At 41.2% G+C, this 20,717-nt stretch overlaps 1 protein-coding gene across 12 annotated transcripts in view; it reads left to right on the top strand.

The window, feature by feature from the left end:
* NIN (ninein) overlaps window positions 1–20,717 on the top strand; it is a 97,575-nt gene that overhangs the window by 62,624 nt on the left and 14,234 nt on the right. For 5 of the 12 annotated variants that reach the window (XM_004738754.3, XM_004738756.3, XM_004738759.3 and 2 more), the window contains 11 exons: window positions 503–2,650; window positions 3,941–4,066; window positions 4,179–4,248; window positions 5,600–5,815; window positions 8,731–8,844; window positions 11,986–12,108; window positions 13,177–13,290; window positions 14,083–14,229; window positions 15,550–15,729; window positions 17,803–17,952; window positions 20,257–20,358. In XM_004738754.3, coding sequence (XP_004738811.1) covers window positions 503–2,650; window positions 3,941–4,066; window positions 4,179–4,248; window positions 5,600–5,815; window positions 8,731–8,844; window positions 11,986–12,108; window positions 13,177–13,290; window positions 14,083–14,229; window positions 15,550–15,729; window positions 17,803–17,952; window positions 20,257–20,358 — 3,490 coding nt within the window. Of the gene's footprint in view, window positions 1–502; window positions 2,651–3,940; window positions 4,067–4,178; window positions 4,249–5,599; window positions 5,816–8,730; window positions 8,845–11,985; window positions 12,109–13,176; window positions 13,291–14,082; window positions 14,230–15,549; window positions 15,730–17,802; window positions 17,953–20,253; window positions 20,359–20,717 lie in introns of all 12 variants that reach the window. The other 7 variants (XM_013056061.2, XM_004738753.3, XM_045069322.1 and 4 more) reach the window with 3 other exon arrangements.

Genomic DNA, 20,717 nt, shown 5'->3' with positions numbered 1-20,717 from the left:
TGAAGGATTTGATGCTTCATACTCTGATTCATTGGGTGCTGCTTTATTAAACAAGAAGGAAAAACAATGATTGTGTTAATAGGTATGGTTTACAGGACTACTGTCCTCCAGTGTGTACTTAATTAAAATGAAGGAATTTTATATATTTCCCAAGTTACAGATTAGGTTAATATGCATTTGATCATTGATGTGAAGTATCAGTTTACGTTTTCCACACACAAATATACCCAGGAGTATGCCAAGGAAGTCCGTGTCTCAATTTTCCCTCTAAATGCAGACAGAGAGGTAGGTCTTATAAATTGATTATGGCTGCCCGTCTTAGCCCTCAGAAATGAGATCCTGCCTTTGTAGAAATCAGTTATGTAGGAAAAAGTGAAGACCGTTTTAAGAAAGCATTTAAATTTATTTGCCTGGCAGCTTCCTCTGTGCATGGGAAAATGTGTTTTGTTTCCTTCTGGAGTTGGTGGCAGTTTCAGTAATGCTGTATGTTGACTACATTTAGGGAAAAAATGGAGACTGAGTATAATAGAAGAACCTGTCAGATAGAAGCCCAGTTTCAGGCTGATTGTCAGAAAGTCACTGAGAGATGTGAGAACGCTCTGCGGAGCCTGGAGGGGCGCTACTGCCAACAGCTGAAGGAGCTCCTGGAGCAACAGCGTGAGGAGAGATCCCAGTGGGAGTTTGAGAAGGACGAGCTCACCCAGGAGTGCGCAGAAGCCCAGGAGCAGCTGAAGGAGACTCTCCAAAGAGAGAAAGCAACCTCTCTGGTCCTCACCCAGGAGAGAGAGATGCTGGAGAAAACCTACAAAGAACATTTGAATAGTATGGTTGTTGAGAGGGAGCAGCTTCTCAAAGACCTGGAAGATCTCAGAAACGTGTCAGCAAGTCAGCAGAGCCTCCTGTCCGACCAGATCCTTGAGCTGAAGAGCAGTCGGGAAAGAGAGCTGAGGGATGGCGAGCTGGTCCCGGGCCGGGCCGGGGCCTCAGAGCCCCTGGCCAGACAGCAGCTGGAGAAGCTCGCCACGGAACGGGACCGGGAGCGGCAGGAGATGGCGTCCAAGCTTCAGGCCATGGAGAGTGTTCACAGAGTGACCTGTGAGAAAGCAGACCGAGAAAGGGCGGAGATGAGCACCGAAATCTCCAGGCTTCAGAAAAAAATTAAGGAAATGCAGCAGGTGGCCTGTCTTTCATCCAGGAGAGAGTCTGGCTGCCAGGCAGCAGGAGGGGAGGAGGCGGACGGAGGTGGAACCATGTCCCTGCTCCAGCAAGGAAAGCAGCTGTTGGAAGAGAACGGAGATGTCCTCTTAAGCCTGCAGAGAGCTCACGAGCGAGCAGTGAAGGAAAATGTGAAAATGGCTGCAGAAATTTCGAGGTTGCGACAGAAGCTGCAAACATTAGAGCCGGGGTCGGTAACGTCCTCTTGTTCAGAGGAGCCAGTGACTGGCTTATTTGGAAACTCTGTGGAACGAACAGAGCCCTTCTTGCTGCAGAACCAGATGAAAGAGGTGGAAGGTGTAAGCCCACGGTGCGTCCTCAGTGACCTCCCGGACGATGAGACCCGGGATCTGGGCAGTCCAGGGACGAGCTCTGCTCAGAGACAGGAGGTCAAGATGCAGGAGTCTGAGGCATCGATGGGGAGCTTTTCTGAGCTGGAAAATAGCGAAGGGACCAGGACTGAGACATGGGACCTGCAGAATCAGATTTGTCAGCTTAAGGAACAACTGACGATCCTACGCGCAGACTGCAGTCGAGCCTCCGAAAAGAAACAGGACCTGCTCTTTGATGTTAGTGTGCTGAAGAAGAAACTGAAAATGCTTGAGCGAATCCCCGAGGCCTCCCCCAAGTATAAGCTGTTGTATGAAGACGCCAGCAGGGAAAATGACTGCCTCCAGGAGGAGCTGCGAGTGACCGAGCTGCGCTACGATGAAGCCCTAGAGAGCAACAAAGAACTCGCTTCGGAAGTGTTCAAACTGCAGGACGAGCTCCAGAAGGCGGCCGAGGTGACAGACGCGTTCCTTAGCCTGGAGAAGAGCTACGAGGAGGTCAAAAGAGAAAACCAGGAGCTGCATGTTCTGGTGTTAAGACTTCGGGGCAAGCTAGAGAAGCTGCAGGCTGGCGCCGGGCTGAGGCGGGACTGCATCTCCTCCCGGGAGGCCCCCTTTGCTGCCCTGGGAGCCCCGCCAGACGGGAAGGTACTTGAACTCCGTCAGAACCCAGAAGAGCGTGCGGCGAAGGTGACGGACATTCACCATGTTATAGAGGAACATTATCAAGAAAACCAGTACCTCGAGCAGGAGAACACACAGCTCCTGGAAAGAGTACAGGCCCGTGAGATCTCCTGGCTACGCAGAACGATCCGGACACGTCGAGAAAGGCCCCGCATCCAGAGCCCGGTCATATCGGAGGAGGAGGATGCCACTCTTCTAGGCCTTCAAGACAGACACCTGCAGCGTCAGGCCACACTAGCAGAGTTAGAATTGGAGAAGGAGAAGCTGCAGGAGCTGACCAGGAAGTTGAGGGAGCGAGTCACTGCTGTAGTTAGGCAGAAGGACACACCTTGCCAAGGAGAAAATGAGGAAGAGCTGAAGGCCATGATGCACGACTTGCAAAGCACGTGCAGTGAGATGCAACAGAAAGTTGAACTTCTGAGGTAACGTATGTACCTTCTAAGCTCCCCGGACTCCCGAGAGCACCTCACCACATCTAACTCCCACTGCTTGCTCTGCCTAGAGAAACTAACCCGCTAGTCTTCAAGGAGAGAGCACTACTGTAGACTTCCTTCTGCTTCTGTGTCGTATTAACAAGTAGAATAACCCGGCCTAGGAGGCGCTCCTGTCCCCCATAGGAGATGCGTGTAGTTCGTTTGCCATGTTGGAGTGGAGAGTGTTTGCCATTTAACCGTGTGCCTCATCAGTGTACGTCAAGTCTTTAACTCCTCTCTAGCATCTCATTTGGATTGATAGTGGTTCGGTTTGGTTTTTGGCTCAGTGTTATTTTCGTCATGTGGCGGAACGTGTTCTAGGAGAATGCCTTTTGTGTATTGTTAACTCACTTGGCAAGGTCAGAACTCCGATCCTGTACTCACAGAGGGAAAAGGTCATGCCTTATGGCATATAGTTTTTCACTGGTAGCAATTGAAGTACATGCTGGTATTCTCCAAGCAATGAAAATTTTATCGTAGAATGTAGAATTTTATCGAAGAGCTATCAGATTCTAATAAATGTGCTCAAAATAAAGACAGAAATAAGACTAATTTGAACCACTGCTCACTTGACTTTATATACTATGAGTGCAGTTGTCTTCTAACAAATTTGTTTTTTTTTAAAAAAAACTTGGAAAATATTACATGTTTCTGAAATATCTTGATATGAAACAAAGTAATTCTGGATGTAGTTTTTCCTCTTCAGACCATTTTGAAGTTCTAAAAATCAGAATATAATGAGCTGAAAAGAAATGACAAAGTAAACATGAGTGTACATATTTCAGTGTGGTCTTTTGATTTATGTAGTGAATTTTCTTTCTCTAGGAAACCTGAGGCCTGTAACTAAAGCTAATAAGCTTAAGTAATAGGCTTATTCCCATCCAGAGCAAGTAGGACTTGAAACTGAGATAAATGAAGTTATTTGCTCAAAGCAGTATGCTTGCCACTGAGAAAATTAGCATCTTTGGTGGGCAGAGTCTCAATTCCTATCTCTATGCTCAAGTGTTTTAGAGACACTTCCCTAACGTCTTTTCGTGAAATTCTTAACTTCCCAAAAGAAATGAATCAATATGTCATAGCTTGACTTCCATTACTAAGAGTCTACTAATTTAGACTTCTCTTTCTAACTGGCATGGAAAACTTGTTTTATTGGAAGTTACTAGAAAGCATTTTCCAAAGATGCCAGATGACTGCCTTGTTACAACTGTTTTGTTTTTTTTTTAAATCTCTGTAATTCAGATATGAATCTGAGAAGCTTCAAGAAGAAAATTCTATTTTGAGAAATGAAATTACTACTTTGAATGAAGAAGATAGCAATTCTAACCTGAAATTAGGGAAATTAAATGGATCGCAGGAAGAAATGTGGTAAGACATATACTTAAATTTTCTTAAGGCATTTTTGCAAGGAATAAAACTGTTTTGCTTCCTTCAACTTTTAAAGGCTAACTCTTAGGTTATATTTTCACTGTCCCTTTAGGCAAAAAATAGAAACTGTAAAACAGGAAAAAGCTGCAGTTCAGAAGATGGTTGAAAGTTTAAAGAAACAGGTAAGGAGATACTTAGTATTTCCCAGTATTTCTTGATTCTCTGAAATTTTCCTTATTTGTAATTTATAAACTTATAGGATATGCTACTGGAAGAGCATGTACCTAATGATAGTAAAGTTGTAAATCCAGAGTTCCAGAATGGAAACTCACCCCGTGCTGACTCTAAACTAGGTTTCTATTTTTTGGTGAATATCATAATATATATACTACTTCTAGATTCTGAGTGCTTAATATAAGCTTTATAACCAGTGGGAAGGGGAGATGACACCTCTGAAACCATTTCTATGAAATACTAGCTCTGTCCCTCACATTCTTTCATGTAATGTTAACTCCTTCCTCTTTCATCACCATGATTGAAACCAGAAAGTTAAGGACACAATTTTCACATATACAGAGTAATGGTTCATCAGTATATCTTTGCATAGAATTACAGTATATTCTGATAGCTTGTGCCATTTGGCACCCAATTTGTATAATCTCACAACAGGCAATTGTGCAGGGAAAGGCCATTTAAGGTTGTGTTTGAAACAGACAGGGTCTTAACATCCAAAATATATTCTGTACTCTTAGAAATAAATGGCAAAATCCAGTTGAAAGGTAGATAACTGGGTGTGAAGAACTCAGTGTACTCATACATTTTGGGGAGAAGTATAAGTTGGTAGCACTGTGAGGAAGACACTTTTGGGATCTCTCTCCAAACAGCGATGTGTATGCAGACCTCCTAACCAATGGTCCCACTTCTAAGGAAATGGTCCTAAATACAAAATGGTATCATTTTTCAAAAGAATATTCTGTTTCTTCATAATTAAAAGAATAATAACTGTCCTATATGTCTGTCAATGTGGGAATGATAAATACGTTATGGAATGTCCTGAAACATAGAATATGCTATTGCCACTAAAAAACAGAGCATTTGGTGGTTTCTAAATGCACTGACTTAGAAAGATAAAAGTCTGCAAGAGACTAAGTGGAAAAAAGGTTGTCCAAACATCTGAAATGATTCCTATTTTTGTTTTAAAGAGGAGAAAAACCTCTATGTGCATTTGAGTTTTGTATATACACAGAAAGCAGTCTGGAGGGAGACAGACCCAGCTGTGAACAGTGCTATCCCCCTGCAGTTAGACTGAACCGAAGGTCTCTCACTTCCTCATACACTTCCCAACTGATGGAATTTGTAATAACGAGTACTGTATTCGTTCTCTTAGTATGGGGATGGGGGTTGGAGTGTGTACATGTGTACGTATATATGTAGAAAACCTTATCTACAGAGGGGGAAAACCAGTTAGTCTCTATATCTGTTTTTTAGTACACATGGGGTAACTCGTTTTTAAAACTTATCAATTTTAATTAGATTTCAGAATTAAAAACCAAAAACCAAGAGTTGGATTTGGAAAACTCTGAACTTAGCCAAAAGAACTCTCAGAATGAGAAAGAACTGCGGGAACTTAATGAGCGTCTGGCGGAAATGCTTTGCCAGGAGGAGGAAGAGCCGGGACCTGGTGCATTTGAGGAGTGGAAACAACGAGAGTCTCACCTAAAAGAAGAACTGGAACAATGTAGAGCCCAGGTACGGAGGAGAGCTGCCCTACAGCCCAAGGGGGAGGAAATCCCAAGGAATAAAGCAATGCTGGTGTTAAATTTCTTACATATACAATCTTAATAATTACAACAGTGTGGTACCGGCAAATGAATGGGCAAATAGATACATGGACTAGAAAGTCTAGAATTAGACCCCAGCACAGATGGAAACTTAGTATATAACAAAGGTACCTTCTCCGATCACTGGGGTAAAGATGGAATTTTCTTTTTTCTTTTTTAATATTTTATTTATTTATGTGACAGAGAGATCACAAGTAGGAAGAGAGGCAGGCAGAGACAGAGGGGAAAGCAGGCTCTCCACCAAGCAGAGAGCACAATACGGGGCTCGATCCCAGGACCGTGAGATCATGACCTGAGCTGAAGGCAGAGGCTTTAACCCACTGAGCCACCCAGGTGCCCCTCTTTTTTTTTTTTTTTTTTTTCATGAGTGGTTCCTGGAACACTTAGTAGACATTTGAGAAGAGATTAAATGAGATGCATATTTTGTATAGTACATAAGGACCGACTCTAATTGGGTAAGGAATCTAAATATCAGAAACAAAACTGCATGAGTCCTAGAAGAAAACATGAATGAATTTGTCTTTAACATTAGTGTAGAGAAAAGCTGTCCAACTATGACTCATAAACCAGAGGCAAAAAAAAAAAAAATCAAAATTTGTTCGTGGTAAAAAAAAAATACCATAAAGTCAAAAGATAATTCACAAACTGGGAGAAAAATGTTTACATCACATACTGCAGAGAGTGGGGCTAATATCCCTACTGTATAAAGAGCTTTTAAAAATCCATGGATTGGGGCACCTAGGTGGCTCAGTCAGTTCAGTGTCTGCCCTTGGGTTATGACCTCAGGGTCCTGGGATCAAGCCCCATGTCGGGGTCTCCCTCTGTCTACCCTATGGTCATATGCACGCTCTCTTTCAAATAAATTTATAAAAAAATCTTTAAGAAAAAATGCCCCAAATCACTCATAATTAGAACACTGCAAATAAAAACAACACTGATACATCTTTTCTCACCTATGAGACTGGAAACAGTTTAAAGATAAGACTTTCTGTTGGCAAGGCTTTGGGGAAGCAGGCCACTTTTATACATTGCTGGTGGGGCTGTAAATTGAGGTTATCCTTCTGGAGGGAGATTTGCTAATTCTTATCAAAATTACATATGGGCTTACCATTTGTCCCGGCAATACTATCTCGAGGGATTTACCCTAAAAGTATACCTCCAACAGTGTGAATATTCATATGCACAGAGCTTGGAAACAACCTAAATGTTCATATATAGGAGAATGGTTGAATAAATGTGGACACAGTCACAGCTCAAAGTAGTATTTAGCTATAAAAGGAAGGAAGGAAGGGAGAGAAGGAAAGAGAGACTTCTACTTGATATGAAATTATTTCCAGGACATACTGTTAAGTGAAAAAGAAAAGCACAGAAGAGTATAGGATGCCTCTTTCATGTAAGAGAGAAGGGGACGCGAAAAAATACACATATACTTGCTCATTTGTGTGAAAGAAACCCAAGAATGATAAACCAGAAACTAAAGAGAAGGTTACCTATAGTGGGTAGATGGGAAAGGGACAGAAGAGAGGAATGGGAATGGTGTCAAAGGGAGGAAGGAAGGGAGTGTATCTTTTCACATAGCTCTGACTCAAGGAATCATAGCAGTGTTTTCCAAACTCTTCACATACCCCAAAAGAAACAGAATTGGAATCAGTCAAGATGGCAGGGGATACCAACATGGAACACAAACACTTAAGAATTGAACCCAGCCATATTATAAATGGATAATGTAATTACGATAGGGAAGAAAAGAATTCAGTCATTTGGAAATTATTATCTGACTCCATACTGTAGGGCTAAAGATAGAAGTGTACCCAAATGCTACAATAATGTAGTCCGTAAATGTGTTTCTCATGGGGGATAAGTTAGTAATTCTGAAACTGTATATATTAGAAGTGAGTAAATATGTAAATAGATTATAGGCAACAGAACTGAATCTCTCACTTTTGGAGAAGGAAGCTTCAACTAGGAAAATGGGGAAACTATCTTCTGGTGTTGGACTGGAATTTGAGGCATTAGTATAAACTCATGTTTCTTAGTATATATACAGATTGACACAGAGATAGAGATGTGTGTGTATGGATGGAGTGCCCAAATCTTGGCTTCTAATCTAAACACCATTCTCCTATAGAAGAAACCAGAGCTCCTTGGAAAAATGATTTATTCCAGGGCTGGAGCAGGGAAGATTCAAGATGAGCCTGAATACCTCGTGGTTCCAGAAAGAAAAAAGTGTTTAAAAAAGAAAAAGAAGGGCACATTAAAAGGACACAAAGCCCCACCTGAAGGAGCTCTTACTGGCCAAAGCTAGAATGGTGTGATCAACAAAATTAATAATTCTAGTATAGCCTAAGATAAATATAAAATGAAATATGTATGGGCACATCCTGATATTAAAAATTGATTAAATAAATGGGGGAGAAATAACAGCTCTTCTTCACAGTAGAATTCCAATTAATGAATGTAGAAAGAAAGAAGGAAAAAAAAAGGGTCATCATCAGGCCAACACGAGGGTAATAGCTGTTGTAGACAAAATCCACTGAGAGAAACTAAAACAAACAGAAGTTTCAGGAGAAACATGATTTTTGTAGTCTCAAACTATCTTCCCCCAAGAGAAAGTAACTTTGCCGTGGAGAAACTTGCAAAACCCATCTCAGAAATCAAGTTCCTACTGTTCAGGTGCCCAGCCTTTCAGAGGATAGCTTTGGTGCAGAGCGTGTCGCTGAACTGGGGCTTGGGTTCCCTGACTTCTGCCTTTTGTGAGCCTCGTATGTGTCCCCAGGCTACGTGAAGATGCCTGTGTCTTGACTTCCTAATTTTTCGTCTTAGTCCTCTACTTTAGTGTCTTCTCTGGAGGCAGAACTTTCTGAAGTTAAAATACAGACTCATATCGTGGAACAGGAAAACCTCCTTCTCAAAGATGAACTGGAGCAAATGAAACAAGTAAGACTGTTTGCTGCTTGGAGTGGGCATCGGGGAGGCTCCTAGAACAATATGGTACCTGACGGTCTGGCTTTCCAGCCACCGGATGTCCTTTCTACAGAGTCCTGAGGGCTTGCAGGACAAGTCCACTTACAGGGCTCCAATTGCCAGTTCTCTAAATGCTGTTCTAGTGTGTCACTTACATATGTGGCAGACTGAAGTTCTATCACTACAAATCAGTCACAACCACTTCAGTTTAAGAAGTTTGTTCTGCCTTCTTCCAGCCAGGTGATAAAGTAATAGAAGTGTATCTAAAAAGAAAGCGACTTTCTCGCTCATAACTTTAATAACTATTCATTTAGGTTTGTAAGACACAGGTGGAGCTCGTCCCTCTTTCCCTTTATTCTTACAGCAAGTTTGAGGCTTCAATCCTGGACTAAAGAGTAGATTCTAGAACATTATCAGGGATGCAGTCTCACTTGTGAACTTGGCTTTAAGAAGCCTATTTCAAAGTTTCAAGCAAAGACTTAATTTTAAACATAAAAGAGGGCTCACCTTAAAGTTATATCCTGAATGTTGCCCTATTTTATTCTTTATTCTGAACTTTTCAGTGGGTACAGGATTTGAGCAATCCCGATTTATGAATAGGAGAGTTTGGTTCTGGTTTTTTTTTTTTTTTTTAATTTGCTTCACTAAAGGTTTATTTTGATATTATGACATCCTTCGATTATAAAATTTTCTCGCTTGTGTCTGTTCAGCTTATGAGAATAAAGGTGTCCTCTGCATGCTGAAATACTGGGTCTCTACCACTGAGTTTTCTGTTTGTGTTGATCTGTACTTGACTCTGATAAGTCTTGATTTCCTAATAGGATTGTAAGACTTCCAGGGAATTTGTGTCCCCCGTAATGCCTTGTGATTGATACCTGATAGGAGCTTTATAAGAACCTTTCAGCTCAGATGCTGCTATGCAAAGTATAAGCCTTCTGCTGTAACAGAAGCTGTCTGCCATTATAAACATTCCAGAAGTTAAAATTCATAAGGCCTTTCTGTTGATGCATAAGTATTCCAAAGCTGTTACTACCAAGTTCATCCTGATTACTATGGGCTTACTATTCTCCTTCATCTCTTGAAAATCTGTTGTGCAGTCTTTAAGATGGTTAATGATGGACTCCAGATCCATAGCAATTCTCGAGAAGTCCGTGTTTTGTGACTTCACTAAGCTAGAGATCAGAAGAAGAGGAGTGGATGGGGGAGTAAAGCAGAATGGGGAGGACATTATACAGCACATTTTTATTGTCTGTTTTTTACAGAGGCATTGGTATAAATAGTGAAGTGGAAAAATGGTGAAGCCTGTCTGCCTCTGGTAGAAGGTGTTTTATGGCCCCTGGGCTCTTTTGGATCCCAACAGTGGGATAGTATCCGCCCATTGTTGCTGACATACAGTTTGGACCTAGGAAGTATGTGTGGCTCTGTAGGACTTAGTACAAGTAAAATACTTCGTGAGTGAGAGATTCTCTGTTGTACAGAAAAGAAACAAGAGTAGCATCAGCAGAAGTCTCATACCAGTCTCTGCACCAAAAATGGCACAGGCTTTGTGAGGGTCTGGGGATGCGGAAGCAAGGTAGTGAGCAAAGGAGACAGGTCCTTTAGTCAACGAAAGCCCAGGTACTCTAAAATACATTTAATATGTCCTTCTGACTTTAGATATGTAAGGGATGCTGGATTTGTTGTCAGCTGAAGACAACATTCAACCCTCAGAGTCAGTTTGTCATATTATTCCTAAAGTGAATGTAAAGGAACGTAGGGTAGGAAGTAGAAGGATGACCATAAAAGCATAATGAATAATAAAGAATTGAAGATGGGAAAGCCAAGTGAAACAGAGGGAAATTAAAAGTGTAGGGACTGGGGTGCCTGGGTGGCTCAGAGGGTTAAAGCCTCTGCCTTCGGCTCAAGTCATGATTCCAGGGTCCTGGGATCGAGCCCCACATTGGGCTTTCTGCTTGGCAGGGAGCCTGCTTCCCTCTCTTCCTGCCTCTCTGCCTACTTGTGATCTCTCTCTGTCAAATAAATAAAATCTTTAAAAAAAAAAATGTAGGGTCTATGGGAAAGGGTAAAGAAGTATAAGAAACAGTCAGTCTCTTTAGAGAAGTTGTTACTGGAGGTGGGACTTACTCCCCCACCCTGGGACATCTAGCAATGTCTAGGTCCATTTTTGGCTTTCACAACTCGTATATGGGGAGGGCAGTGCAACAGGCATCTACTAGGTAAAGCCAGAGATGTTTCTGACCATCCGCCAGTGCACAGGACACTTTCCCCAAAAAAGAATTATCTGGCTCAAAATGTCCATGCTTGTAAGTTAGGTGCTGAAATGGAACAGAGACTTGGTTTGTCTTGTTTTCAGTAGAAAGGATGTCCACGCTGAACATTTCTGAAGCAAGTCAGTTTTGGCTTCTTCCAAAGGGAAGGGCACATGGAACAAACTGAAAAACACTCACTGTTTTAGCTTTAAGACTTGCCCTTGCATTGATTTACTGTACTTTGTTCATGCCAATTCTATAGTCCTAAGATTTCTTCATTTTTAAATTTTTTTTAAGATTTAATTAATTTATTTATTAGACAGATCACAAGTAGGCAGAGAGACAGGCAGAGAGAGAGGAGGAAGCAGACTCCCTGCTGAGCAGAGAGCCCAATGCGGGGCTTGATCCCAGGATCCTGGGATCATGACTTGAGCTGAAGGCAGAGGCTTTAACCCACTGAGCCACCCAGGTGCCCCCTGACTGAGATTTCTGAAAAAGATTTTTTTCTCGTTAAAAAAGCCTGAGGAAAATGTACTGTGCTATATATGTGCACAAGTTAAAGTAATAACAGAATGGCGGTATGTTACTTATCTTGGCCTGAAGGTGAAACAGAAAGCAAGGACCATGATGTAACTGTATCTGTCTACATGAATCTCTCTGGGCAGACATTTTGGCAGCCAATTGGAGAGTGGAGAGAATGTAGCAGGGAGCATTCTGTTGAATTTAATTTTAGTCCCCTCAGTTTATATGTCCTCTGAAATATCTATATAGATAGGAAATAGCAGCAACCACGAAAATGCCTTGTTTATAAATACTCTTTATAAACACACCCATGAGATGTGATGGGATTGTTTATCTCTTTCAGCTGCACAGATGTCCTGATCTCTCCGACTTCCAGCAAAAACTTTCTAGTGTTCTAAGCTACAATGAAAAACTGCTGAAAGAAAAGGAAGCTCTGAGTGAAGAATTAAATAGCTGTGTGGAAAAGGTAGTAAACATAAGACATTTTACCATTATTATATAGTATATACTATAATGAGTATTTCTCTGGACAATTACATATGGGCTTCCCATTTTAGCCAAATTGTTCCAAGGTCTCCTAGTCGAACAACATTTCAGCTGGCCTTGTGTGACCTAAGAATTCCAAGGTCATGATTTTGACAGGCGTCTATGTTGGTTAATAATTATATTATTATATATGTAGTAATATGTAGTTTATCTCATTTTAATATATAACCATGTTACTTAATGTATATTACTTAAACATTTATTTATTATTGAGAGAGAGCACGAGCAGAGGCAGGGGACAGAGGGAGAGGGGGAGAGAGAGAACCTTAAGCATACTCCATACCCAACCGGGGGCTCGATCTCACAACCCTGAGATCATGACCTGAGCCAAAATCAGGAGTCAGACCCTGAACTGACTGAGCCATCCAGGTGCCCCTTAATGTATATTATTAGATATATCACTGTTAACATATAATATAAATATTGTTGCTTTTAATAATCTGAAATCTATTACTTCGACACTTTTTTTCTATTTTCCCTAGCAAATCCCCAAACACTACATTTGTCCCACAGGCCTTGATAGGCATTTCATATTTTCCTGTTATGGTACTCTCTCGAGACTAAACTAGGAAGGTTGCAGGACGGGAGAGGCCTAGAGAGAATCCCAAACAGGCTCCATGCCCAATGCAAAGCCCATCTCGGGGCTCAATCTCATGACCCTGAGATCATGATCTAAGCTGAAATCAAGAGTCAGACACCCAACCAACTGAGTCACCCAGGGGCCTCTTGAAATTTCTAATTGCATTCTAGCCTACCATTTCTTACCCACAATGAGGCAATGAGAGAGAAAAATGGAAATCGCCAAAAAGAAGAGACTCCTCAAAATTAAAGGTAGAAAGGGTGTCAGGAAGACATCTCTTTTGACCTTGCCCTGCTCCCCCATGTAAACAGACGGTGCTTGATCTTTTCAGTATATGCAGCAGTACAGAAATTGAGGCTAGATATGTGTGCAAAAAGCCCTGTTCCCTCTTTTCTTTTCTTGAAACAGTTGTCAAAATCAAGTCTTTTAGAGCATAGAATTGCTACTATGAAGCAAGAACAGAAGTCTTGGGAACACCAGAGTGAAACCTTAAAGTCCCAACTCGTGGCTTCACAGGAAAAGGTATGTGGCCAATTCTTGTTTCATCTGCCCAGTTAATATTTTCCTGGATATTCCAGCAGAACTCCCAGTAGAAAGAATATTCCAGGTGGAATTGGCCTACGAGGGCTCAGATGATGCAACTTGACTAATACCTGTCACATGTTTATGGTATGATGAAGTAATTTGAACAGTTCCCTCAAAGCTCATTGTTAGAATTATGAGATTATCTCATCATTATGAGATTACTTATGAAAGCTTGAGAATAATGTTGTAGAAAGGACTGCTTTTTTTTTTTCTCATTTAGAAAAAGGGTTTCTAAGGCAGATTCATGCCCTATTAAAGATCTCTATCAACCTTGCTTTTACAAATTTCAATTATTTTAAATTAAAACATATACTAGATGTTAGCATGGAGTAAGGTTCAGACAGCTACATATTTTCATTTCTAACTAAGAGATCCTTTACAAACCAACACCACTGGCTAAAACACATCTCTACAAAATTGAGTAAAGCCATCTTCTGTCATGCCAGTTGGTTCTCATTGGTTCTGTGAGATACCACTTGGTAATATACCAGATGACGCTATCAGCCAGACCCTGTTCCAGAGCCACAGTTCATCACTGACCTAAATATTGCATCCTGTAAATATACATAATATCTGGGATTTCCACTAAGCTACTGAAAAAAGCTGTATGTAAATAAAAAGAAACAGAAGGGACTTTGGAATTCTCTTGTCCTAGCTCATTCATTCCTGGACATGTTTGGTGAGACCGTGAGGATCTGTGTCAAGTGTAAGATTGTTCTCATGATACAGGTTCAGAGTTTAGAAGACACCCTGCAGAATGTAAACTTGCAAATGTCACTGATTAAATCTGACCTACGAGTGACTCAGCAGGAAAAGGAGGCTTTAAAACAAGAAGTGATGTCTTTATATAAGCAACTTCAGAATGCTGGTGACAAGGTAATTTCTTTTTTATTGAGGTATAACTTTATACAGTAAAGCACACAAGTTTTAAGTCTATAACTTATCTATTATGTACATACCTATCTATTATGTGCGTATGTTTATATTTGTGTAAACACCTCCTCGCTCAAAATTACCATTTCCAGCACCCAGCAGGTTCTCTGGTCTCCTCTCTGGTTGGTAACCACAAGGGAACCACTTCTCTGCCCTCTGCCACCGTAGGTTAGGGATGCCTGTTTCTGAACTTGAGATAAATGGAACCACAGTGACAAGGTTGTTTTTTGTAATGTACAAGACAAAAGACCATGCTGAGTTATTTTGTAGTAACAAAACTAAAACATTTTGATGTTGTATAAAGTGTGTCTTATTTTAATATATCAAAATGCTGCTTCACCTGTGTGCATAGAAATGATGTCAGCCCTGTGGAGATGTTAAGAGTTTTGCCTACTGTAAAAGTAGGACAGTTATTTTAATCCAGTTATTTCACATCTTCTTATTTTTTTTATATTTTATTTTTTTACATAGGCTACATACCGAATGTGGGGCTCAAACTCATGACCCCGAGACTAAGATTCTCATGCTGTACCCAGTGAGCCATCTAGGTGCCTCCTTTTTATTTTTTATTTTGTTAAAGGAAAATAGCTGTTTCCATTTTTTAAAATTACTTCTGGGCTGACGTTTTCCTCAAAATGAAATTGTGACTTTTTTTTTCATGTTTTGGCTTAAAAAGCAAAAGGCTTATCTACTTGTTACCTTATTTAAAGCATTTTCCAGGATCCAAAAAAATCACTCTGATAGCTAAAAGCATGTTCTGGAGTTCAGGTCTCAATTACATGAACAGTATGTGCTTTAGATTCTAAAAAAAGGATCTGACTGCAAATGTGAAAAGAGTTTAGCCTGTGAAGGCTTTCAAGTTAGCAGTGTGTTTTAAAGTTCCCTTTGTGTCCTTTGTTAACCTAAAGAATAGTTATCTGGGGCCCAAAGCGTTACCTTCATAAGGATGGAGCAATTTTTAAGGCCACCGATCTCTATACACTTGGGTTCTCTATAGAATCAGGACTTGCCCTACAGTCATCTTTCCTATTAGATTTGCTGGGGCTATTTTGCCAAAGATCATTTTCAGCAGAATTTCCAAACCTTTTTAAAATCAAACTCCCAAAATACTGTTTTTATATCTATGTATACAACATACAGTCACACCTCCATTAGAAAAAGTGAAGAGTGAAAGGTGCTAAGAATTATTGTCATTGAGTCAAATGCATTCAAAACAGAAACTAGCTTGTTTTTAAGGCTTACCTCTGCCCTTTGCTCTTTAAGAACCGGGCCCCAGAAACAGCCTCCCATCCACCAGGATTCCATACGCAGCAGCCAAAGCTGACTTGGGACAAGATGGATCATCTGATAAAGGAGGAACAACAGCTACTTCGGCAGGAGAACGAGAGACTCCAAAACGTGGTGCGGAACACCAGAGCTGAACTCACGCACTCCAGGGACAAGGTAACTTGAAAAGCTGCAGTTGCTGGCATAGATTTGAAAATACTTTGTTTGACGGGAAAATGTGATTGAAATGGCTCTAGGGTGTGAATTTGAGTATTCTCCCATGGCAGACTTACTTTCAGAATGTTTAGTTGTTTTTTTTTTTTTTAAAGATTTTATTTGACAGGCAGATATCACAAGTAGGCAGAGAGGCAGGCAGAGAGAGAGGAGGAAGCAGGCTCCCTGCTGAGCAGAGAGCCCAATGTGGGGCTCGATCCCAGGACCCCGGGACCACCACCAGAGCCAACCGCAGAGGCTTTAACCTACTGATGCACTCAGGCGCCCCCCCCCCCGCCTTTTTTTTTTTTAAGATTTTATTTATTTGACAGAGATCACAAGTAGAGAAAGGCAGAGAGAGGAGTATGGGGGGAAGCAGGCTCCCTGCTGAGCAGAGATCCCAATGCAGGGCTTGATCCCAGGACCCTGGGACAACGACCTGAGCCAAAGGCAGAGGCTTTAACTCACTGAGCCACCCAGATGCCCCAAGAATGTATAATTTATCATTTACTTGCCAATAATTTTACCGTGGTATGTTTATAGAATAGTTTTCATTTTGCATCATCAGGTTTTTTTTAATTTTATTTATTTTTTAATTAAACATATAACGTATTTTTATCCCCAGGGGTACAGGTCTGTGAATTGCCAGGTTTACACATTTAACAGCACTCATCATAGCACATACCCTCCCCAATGTCCATATTTCCACCACCCTCTCCCGTCCCCCTCCCCCCAGCAACCCTCAGTCTGTTTTTTGAGATTGAGTCTTATGGTTTGTCTCCCTCCCCATCCCATCTTCTTTCATGCATCATCAGTTCTATATTAAGTCAATGATTTTAATCCTCCTATCCAGAATAGCCTCAGGGAAATTATAGTTTATTTTTTATTTTTTTTTTAAATATTTTATTTGTTTATTTGACAGAGATCACAAGCAGGCCAAGAGGCAGGCAGAGAGAGGGGAAAGGAAGCAGGCTCCCTGCTGGGCAGAGAGCCCGATGTGGGACTCGATCCCAGGACCCTGAGACCATGACCTGAGCTGAAGGCAGAGGCTTTTAACCCACTGAGCCACCCAGGTGCCCCAGGGAAATTATGTTAACCATATATTCTTTGTTCAAATGGACTAGTTCAAAAAGATTGGTAATTAAAAAATGGCAAAATTGGACTTTTTGGAGAGAAAAGGGACCTCTTTTTAAAAAGACTCAAGGTTAGAATGGTCTCTGAAGAGGGGCTTTTCCAGCCACCGATGTTTATATTTACTTCCACTAAATAGCTGAACAACTCTGCTGAAACACCTCTTTCAAGAAAGAACTCTCAGAAGAGCCACAGAGTGATTTAGAAGCCCTGCTCTGTACCCGAGATTGTGCTCACAGAAGGTGCAGTCTCAACAAGACAGAGGGGTCGCTGTCCTCATGGAACTTGATTGATATAAATGCATTGTTTCAGGTGTGAACAGTCCAAGACAAAGTGGAGGGGACTGACACCTCATTGACTCCTAAAAGCTATGCTCCTGTCAGAACATGCCTAGGACTACATCTGTTTTTGCGACAGCCATGTCACACTATTCGACTCCCTGTAGTTTGGTAAATTCAGAGGTCTACCATGTCTCAGTCTCATCCTTAACAGGGTTGGAGTTTTACACGCAGCCAGACTAACAATCGATTTCCCCAGAAGGATTTTTTGAAAAGCAAAAAAGCAGACTTCAAGAATTGACCGATTTGGGGTGCCTGGGTGGCTCAAGTCAGTTAAGCGTCTTCCTTTGGCTTGGGTCATCACCTCAGGGTTCTGGAATCGGGCCCCACATTGGGCTCCCTGCTCTGTAGGGAGTCTTTCTCTCTCTCTCTCTCTCTCTCTCTCACTGTCTCCCTAACTCTGTCTCTCAAATAAATAAAATTAAAAAAAAAAAAAAAAGAATGGCAGACTTAACTGGTTTTGATACAACAAAACCCAAGGGTGGAAAAAATTTTCTTATGTTCATTTTTTTCTTTCTTGCTGGATGACTAGATTAACATTTCTTCCTCTCACATACGTTCTTGTTAGGTCCGTCAGCTGGAATCCAACCTTCTTCCCCCCAAGCACCAAAAACATCTAAACCCATCAGGTACTGTGAAGCCCACAGAGCAAGAGAAGTTGAGCTTAAAGAGAGAATGTGAACAGTTTCAAAAGGAACAATCTCCTACTAATAAGAAGGTGAGTTTTAAGACTTTATACCATGTGTCTATGTCCTTACCATGATGTGTCCCCATGCATAGGTTCCTTTGCCTGCAGGCTTCCAGGGAAATGATTCCAGTGGACTATTTTGGTTCTTCCATCTTTCTATACTTTTGTGATCTTATCAAATAGTATCATAGCTCTTTCTGATTTAGTGATGGTTAGAAAGGAGCACTTTAATATTCATAATGAAGATGGTTAATCATCTTCAGTAGTACTATAGCCCTTTTAAGTTAGTGAAATCTATTTTTAAATGTATATATCCTGAATATTAGAAACATCTTGGTATGTTATTAGTTACCTATTGCTATGTAACAAATTAAAACAACACACGTCTGTTGTCTCAACGTCTCTGGGGGTGGGGAATTCAGAAGCAGCTTAGCTGAGTGGTTCTGCCTGCGGGGCTCACAAGGTTGCAGTCCATGTATCAGCTGGGACTACATTTATCTGAAGGCTTCTGAAGTACTAGAGTTTCCACTTCCAAGTTCAATAATGTCACTGTTAAGAGGAGGCTTCTGTTCCCTGCTGCCTGATTACCAGAGGCCTCTGCTCCTTACTACCTGGGCCTTTTCCCAGGACATAGCAGTGATAGGAGAAAGATCCCAAAAGTTGTAGAGCCTTTTATAAACTAATCGTGAAAGTGACACACCATCATTTCTGCTGTCTTCAGTCGGTCACACAAACTGACCCTGTTACAGAAAATCTACACAATGGTGTGAACCCCAGGAGCGGGGTGGAGATCATGAGGGACCATCTTGGAGGCTGGTTACCATGTGACCATGTGGTTGAACCTCAGTGGCATCACTCGGTTTGCTTTCTGTATTTTGTTCCATGAATTAAGAGTTCTAAAACCAGTGTTACCCTGGGAGTTCTTATTGTTACTTTTCTTTTTTTCCTTCTAAACTAAAACCCAGGGTTTTCACTGTTACCTTCCTCTTCTGAAAATTATGGGAAGAATGATGAACAATTACTTCTGTTATAAAAATTATATGAAACTTTTACGTTTGTAAAATTTATCATGACCATAGGCAGTAAGAAGAGTGGTTTGTGCTCTCAAGGGGGAGATGCCATTCAATTTTAGGTACATTCAAGTAAACTTTTCAGAAAGATAAAAGGGTTTCATCCAGATGCTAAGGGAAAAGTCTAATGGTAGTTTTAACCTGAGAAGATTATACTTCTAACAATTCTTGCTCCTCTCCTCAGCTCTTTTTGATAGAAACCAAAATCAGCATTCTAAAAGTGTCCTGTATTTTCTGCTTAGCAATATTCTGAATTCCAGGATCATGTAGCTCATTGAAGTCCTCCTATAATAGAGAATTCCAAAAATGGAGACTCACAAAATCTTCAAATTTCATCTTTAAAATTGAGAATGGAGTTCTCCAACTCAGGTTTTATGTACTCTCTGATTTAAAACTTTCAACTTTGCCTTAGGGCCCCTGCGTGGCTCAGTCTTTAAGCATCTGCCTTCTGCTCAGGTCATGATCCTGGGGTACTGGGATCGAGCCCCACCTTGTGGGCTCCCTGCTCCACAGTGTGGGAGCCTGCTTCTCCCTCTCCCACTCCCCCTGCTTGTGTTCCCTCTCTCACTGTGTCTCTGTCAAATAAATAAAATCCTAAAAAAGAATAAATAAGCTTTGCCTTAAAGACAGTGTTTTTCCCACTGCAACTCCATAGTAGAGGGTCATGGAATTTAGTGTTCAGCCTTTTTATTAATAAAATATGCTAGGAAGTATCAGAGTACATGGCTTATGGTAAGGATAAATTTCATTTCATGAAAGCTTTCTTTCAGGGATATGTACTTATAACTGGTTATGGGCGTGGGCTTATGTCCTGGATATATTTTGGACAGTGGGCGGAACTGAAGTTTGAAAGCCAAGTGCCTTCTGGAATCTGTTCCACATAAGCAGTGGTGATTAAAAACTATCCTAGGGGCACCTGGTTGGCTCAGTCTGTTAAATGTCTACCTTCAGCTCAGGTCATGATCCTAGGGTCCTGGGATTGAGTCCCTCATTGGGCTCCTTGCTCAGTGGGGAGCCTGCTTCTCTCTCTCCTTGCCGCTTCCCCTGCTTGTGCTCTGACAAATAAATAAATCTTAAAAAAAAAAAAAAAAAAAAAAGAACCACTATCCTACTTAAATGTAACCAGTGCACTCAGTTATATTGTTGTTTTCCTTCACTGAGTGATCTCTTTCTTACAAGGGTTAAGATTTCTGACTAGCACAAATTTGTCAAAATAAAGTAGAGCAACCCAAAGGGTTTGGCTTTTTTGTTTGTTTTTTAGCAGGTCAGTCAGATGAATTCCCTTGAAAGAGAACTAGAAACAATTCATTTGGAAAATGAAGGCCTGAAAAAGAAACAAGTAAAACTGGACGAGCAGCTAATGGAGGTAAGTTTTTAAGCAGCTGGCTTTAGCTATGAAGAATATTTTAATCCATGGATGTGACATTTGTTGGGAGAGGCTAACCTAGCACTGAATTCTGATTATGAAGAAAAGTGGAAAAGTATGCCGCCAAGCTGAATTCTTTGGTTTGTCTTACCAAGACTGATAGTCATTTTTGCTCATTACATAGTCACAGGGATTCATAGTTCACAGAGGAAGGAATAATGTTGACTATCCTAAAATGCAAGGAAGGACACGGACCTCCACAAATTCAGGTGGCGGGAACTTGGTCTGACCTTGGCCAAGAGGTCCAGAGCTCTCCCTCCCCCCACCCTGCTTCTTGGGTTATAACAGTTTCCTAATAC

The sequence above is a fragment of the Mustela putorius genome, unplaced genomic scaffold, assembly GCF_011764305.1.
Source record: "Mustela putorius furo isolate JIRA1106 unplaced genomic scaffold, ASM1176430v1.1 tig00000129_pilon_pilon_pilon, whole genome shotgun sequence".
NCBI lineage: Eukaryota > Metazoa > Chordata > Mammalia > Carnivora > Mustelidae > Mustela > Mustela putorius.
The sequence above is the reverse complement of the archived record's forward strand: the minus strand, read 5'-3'. Positions and strand labels throughout refer to the sequence as shown.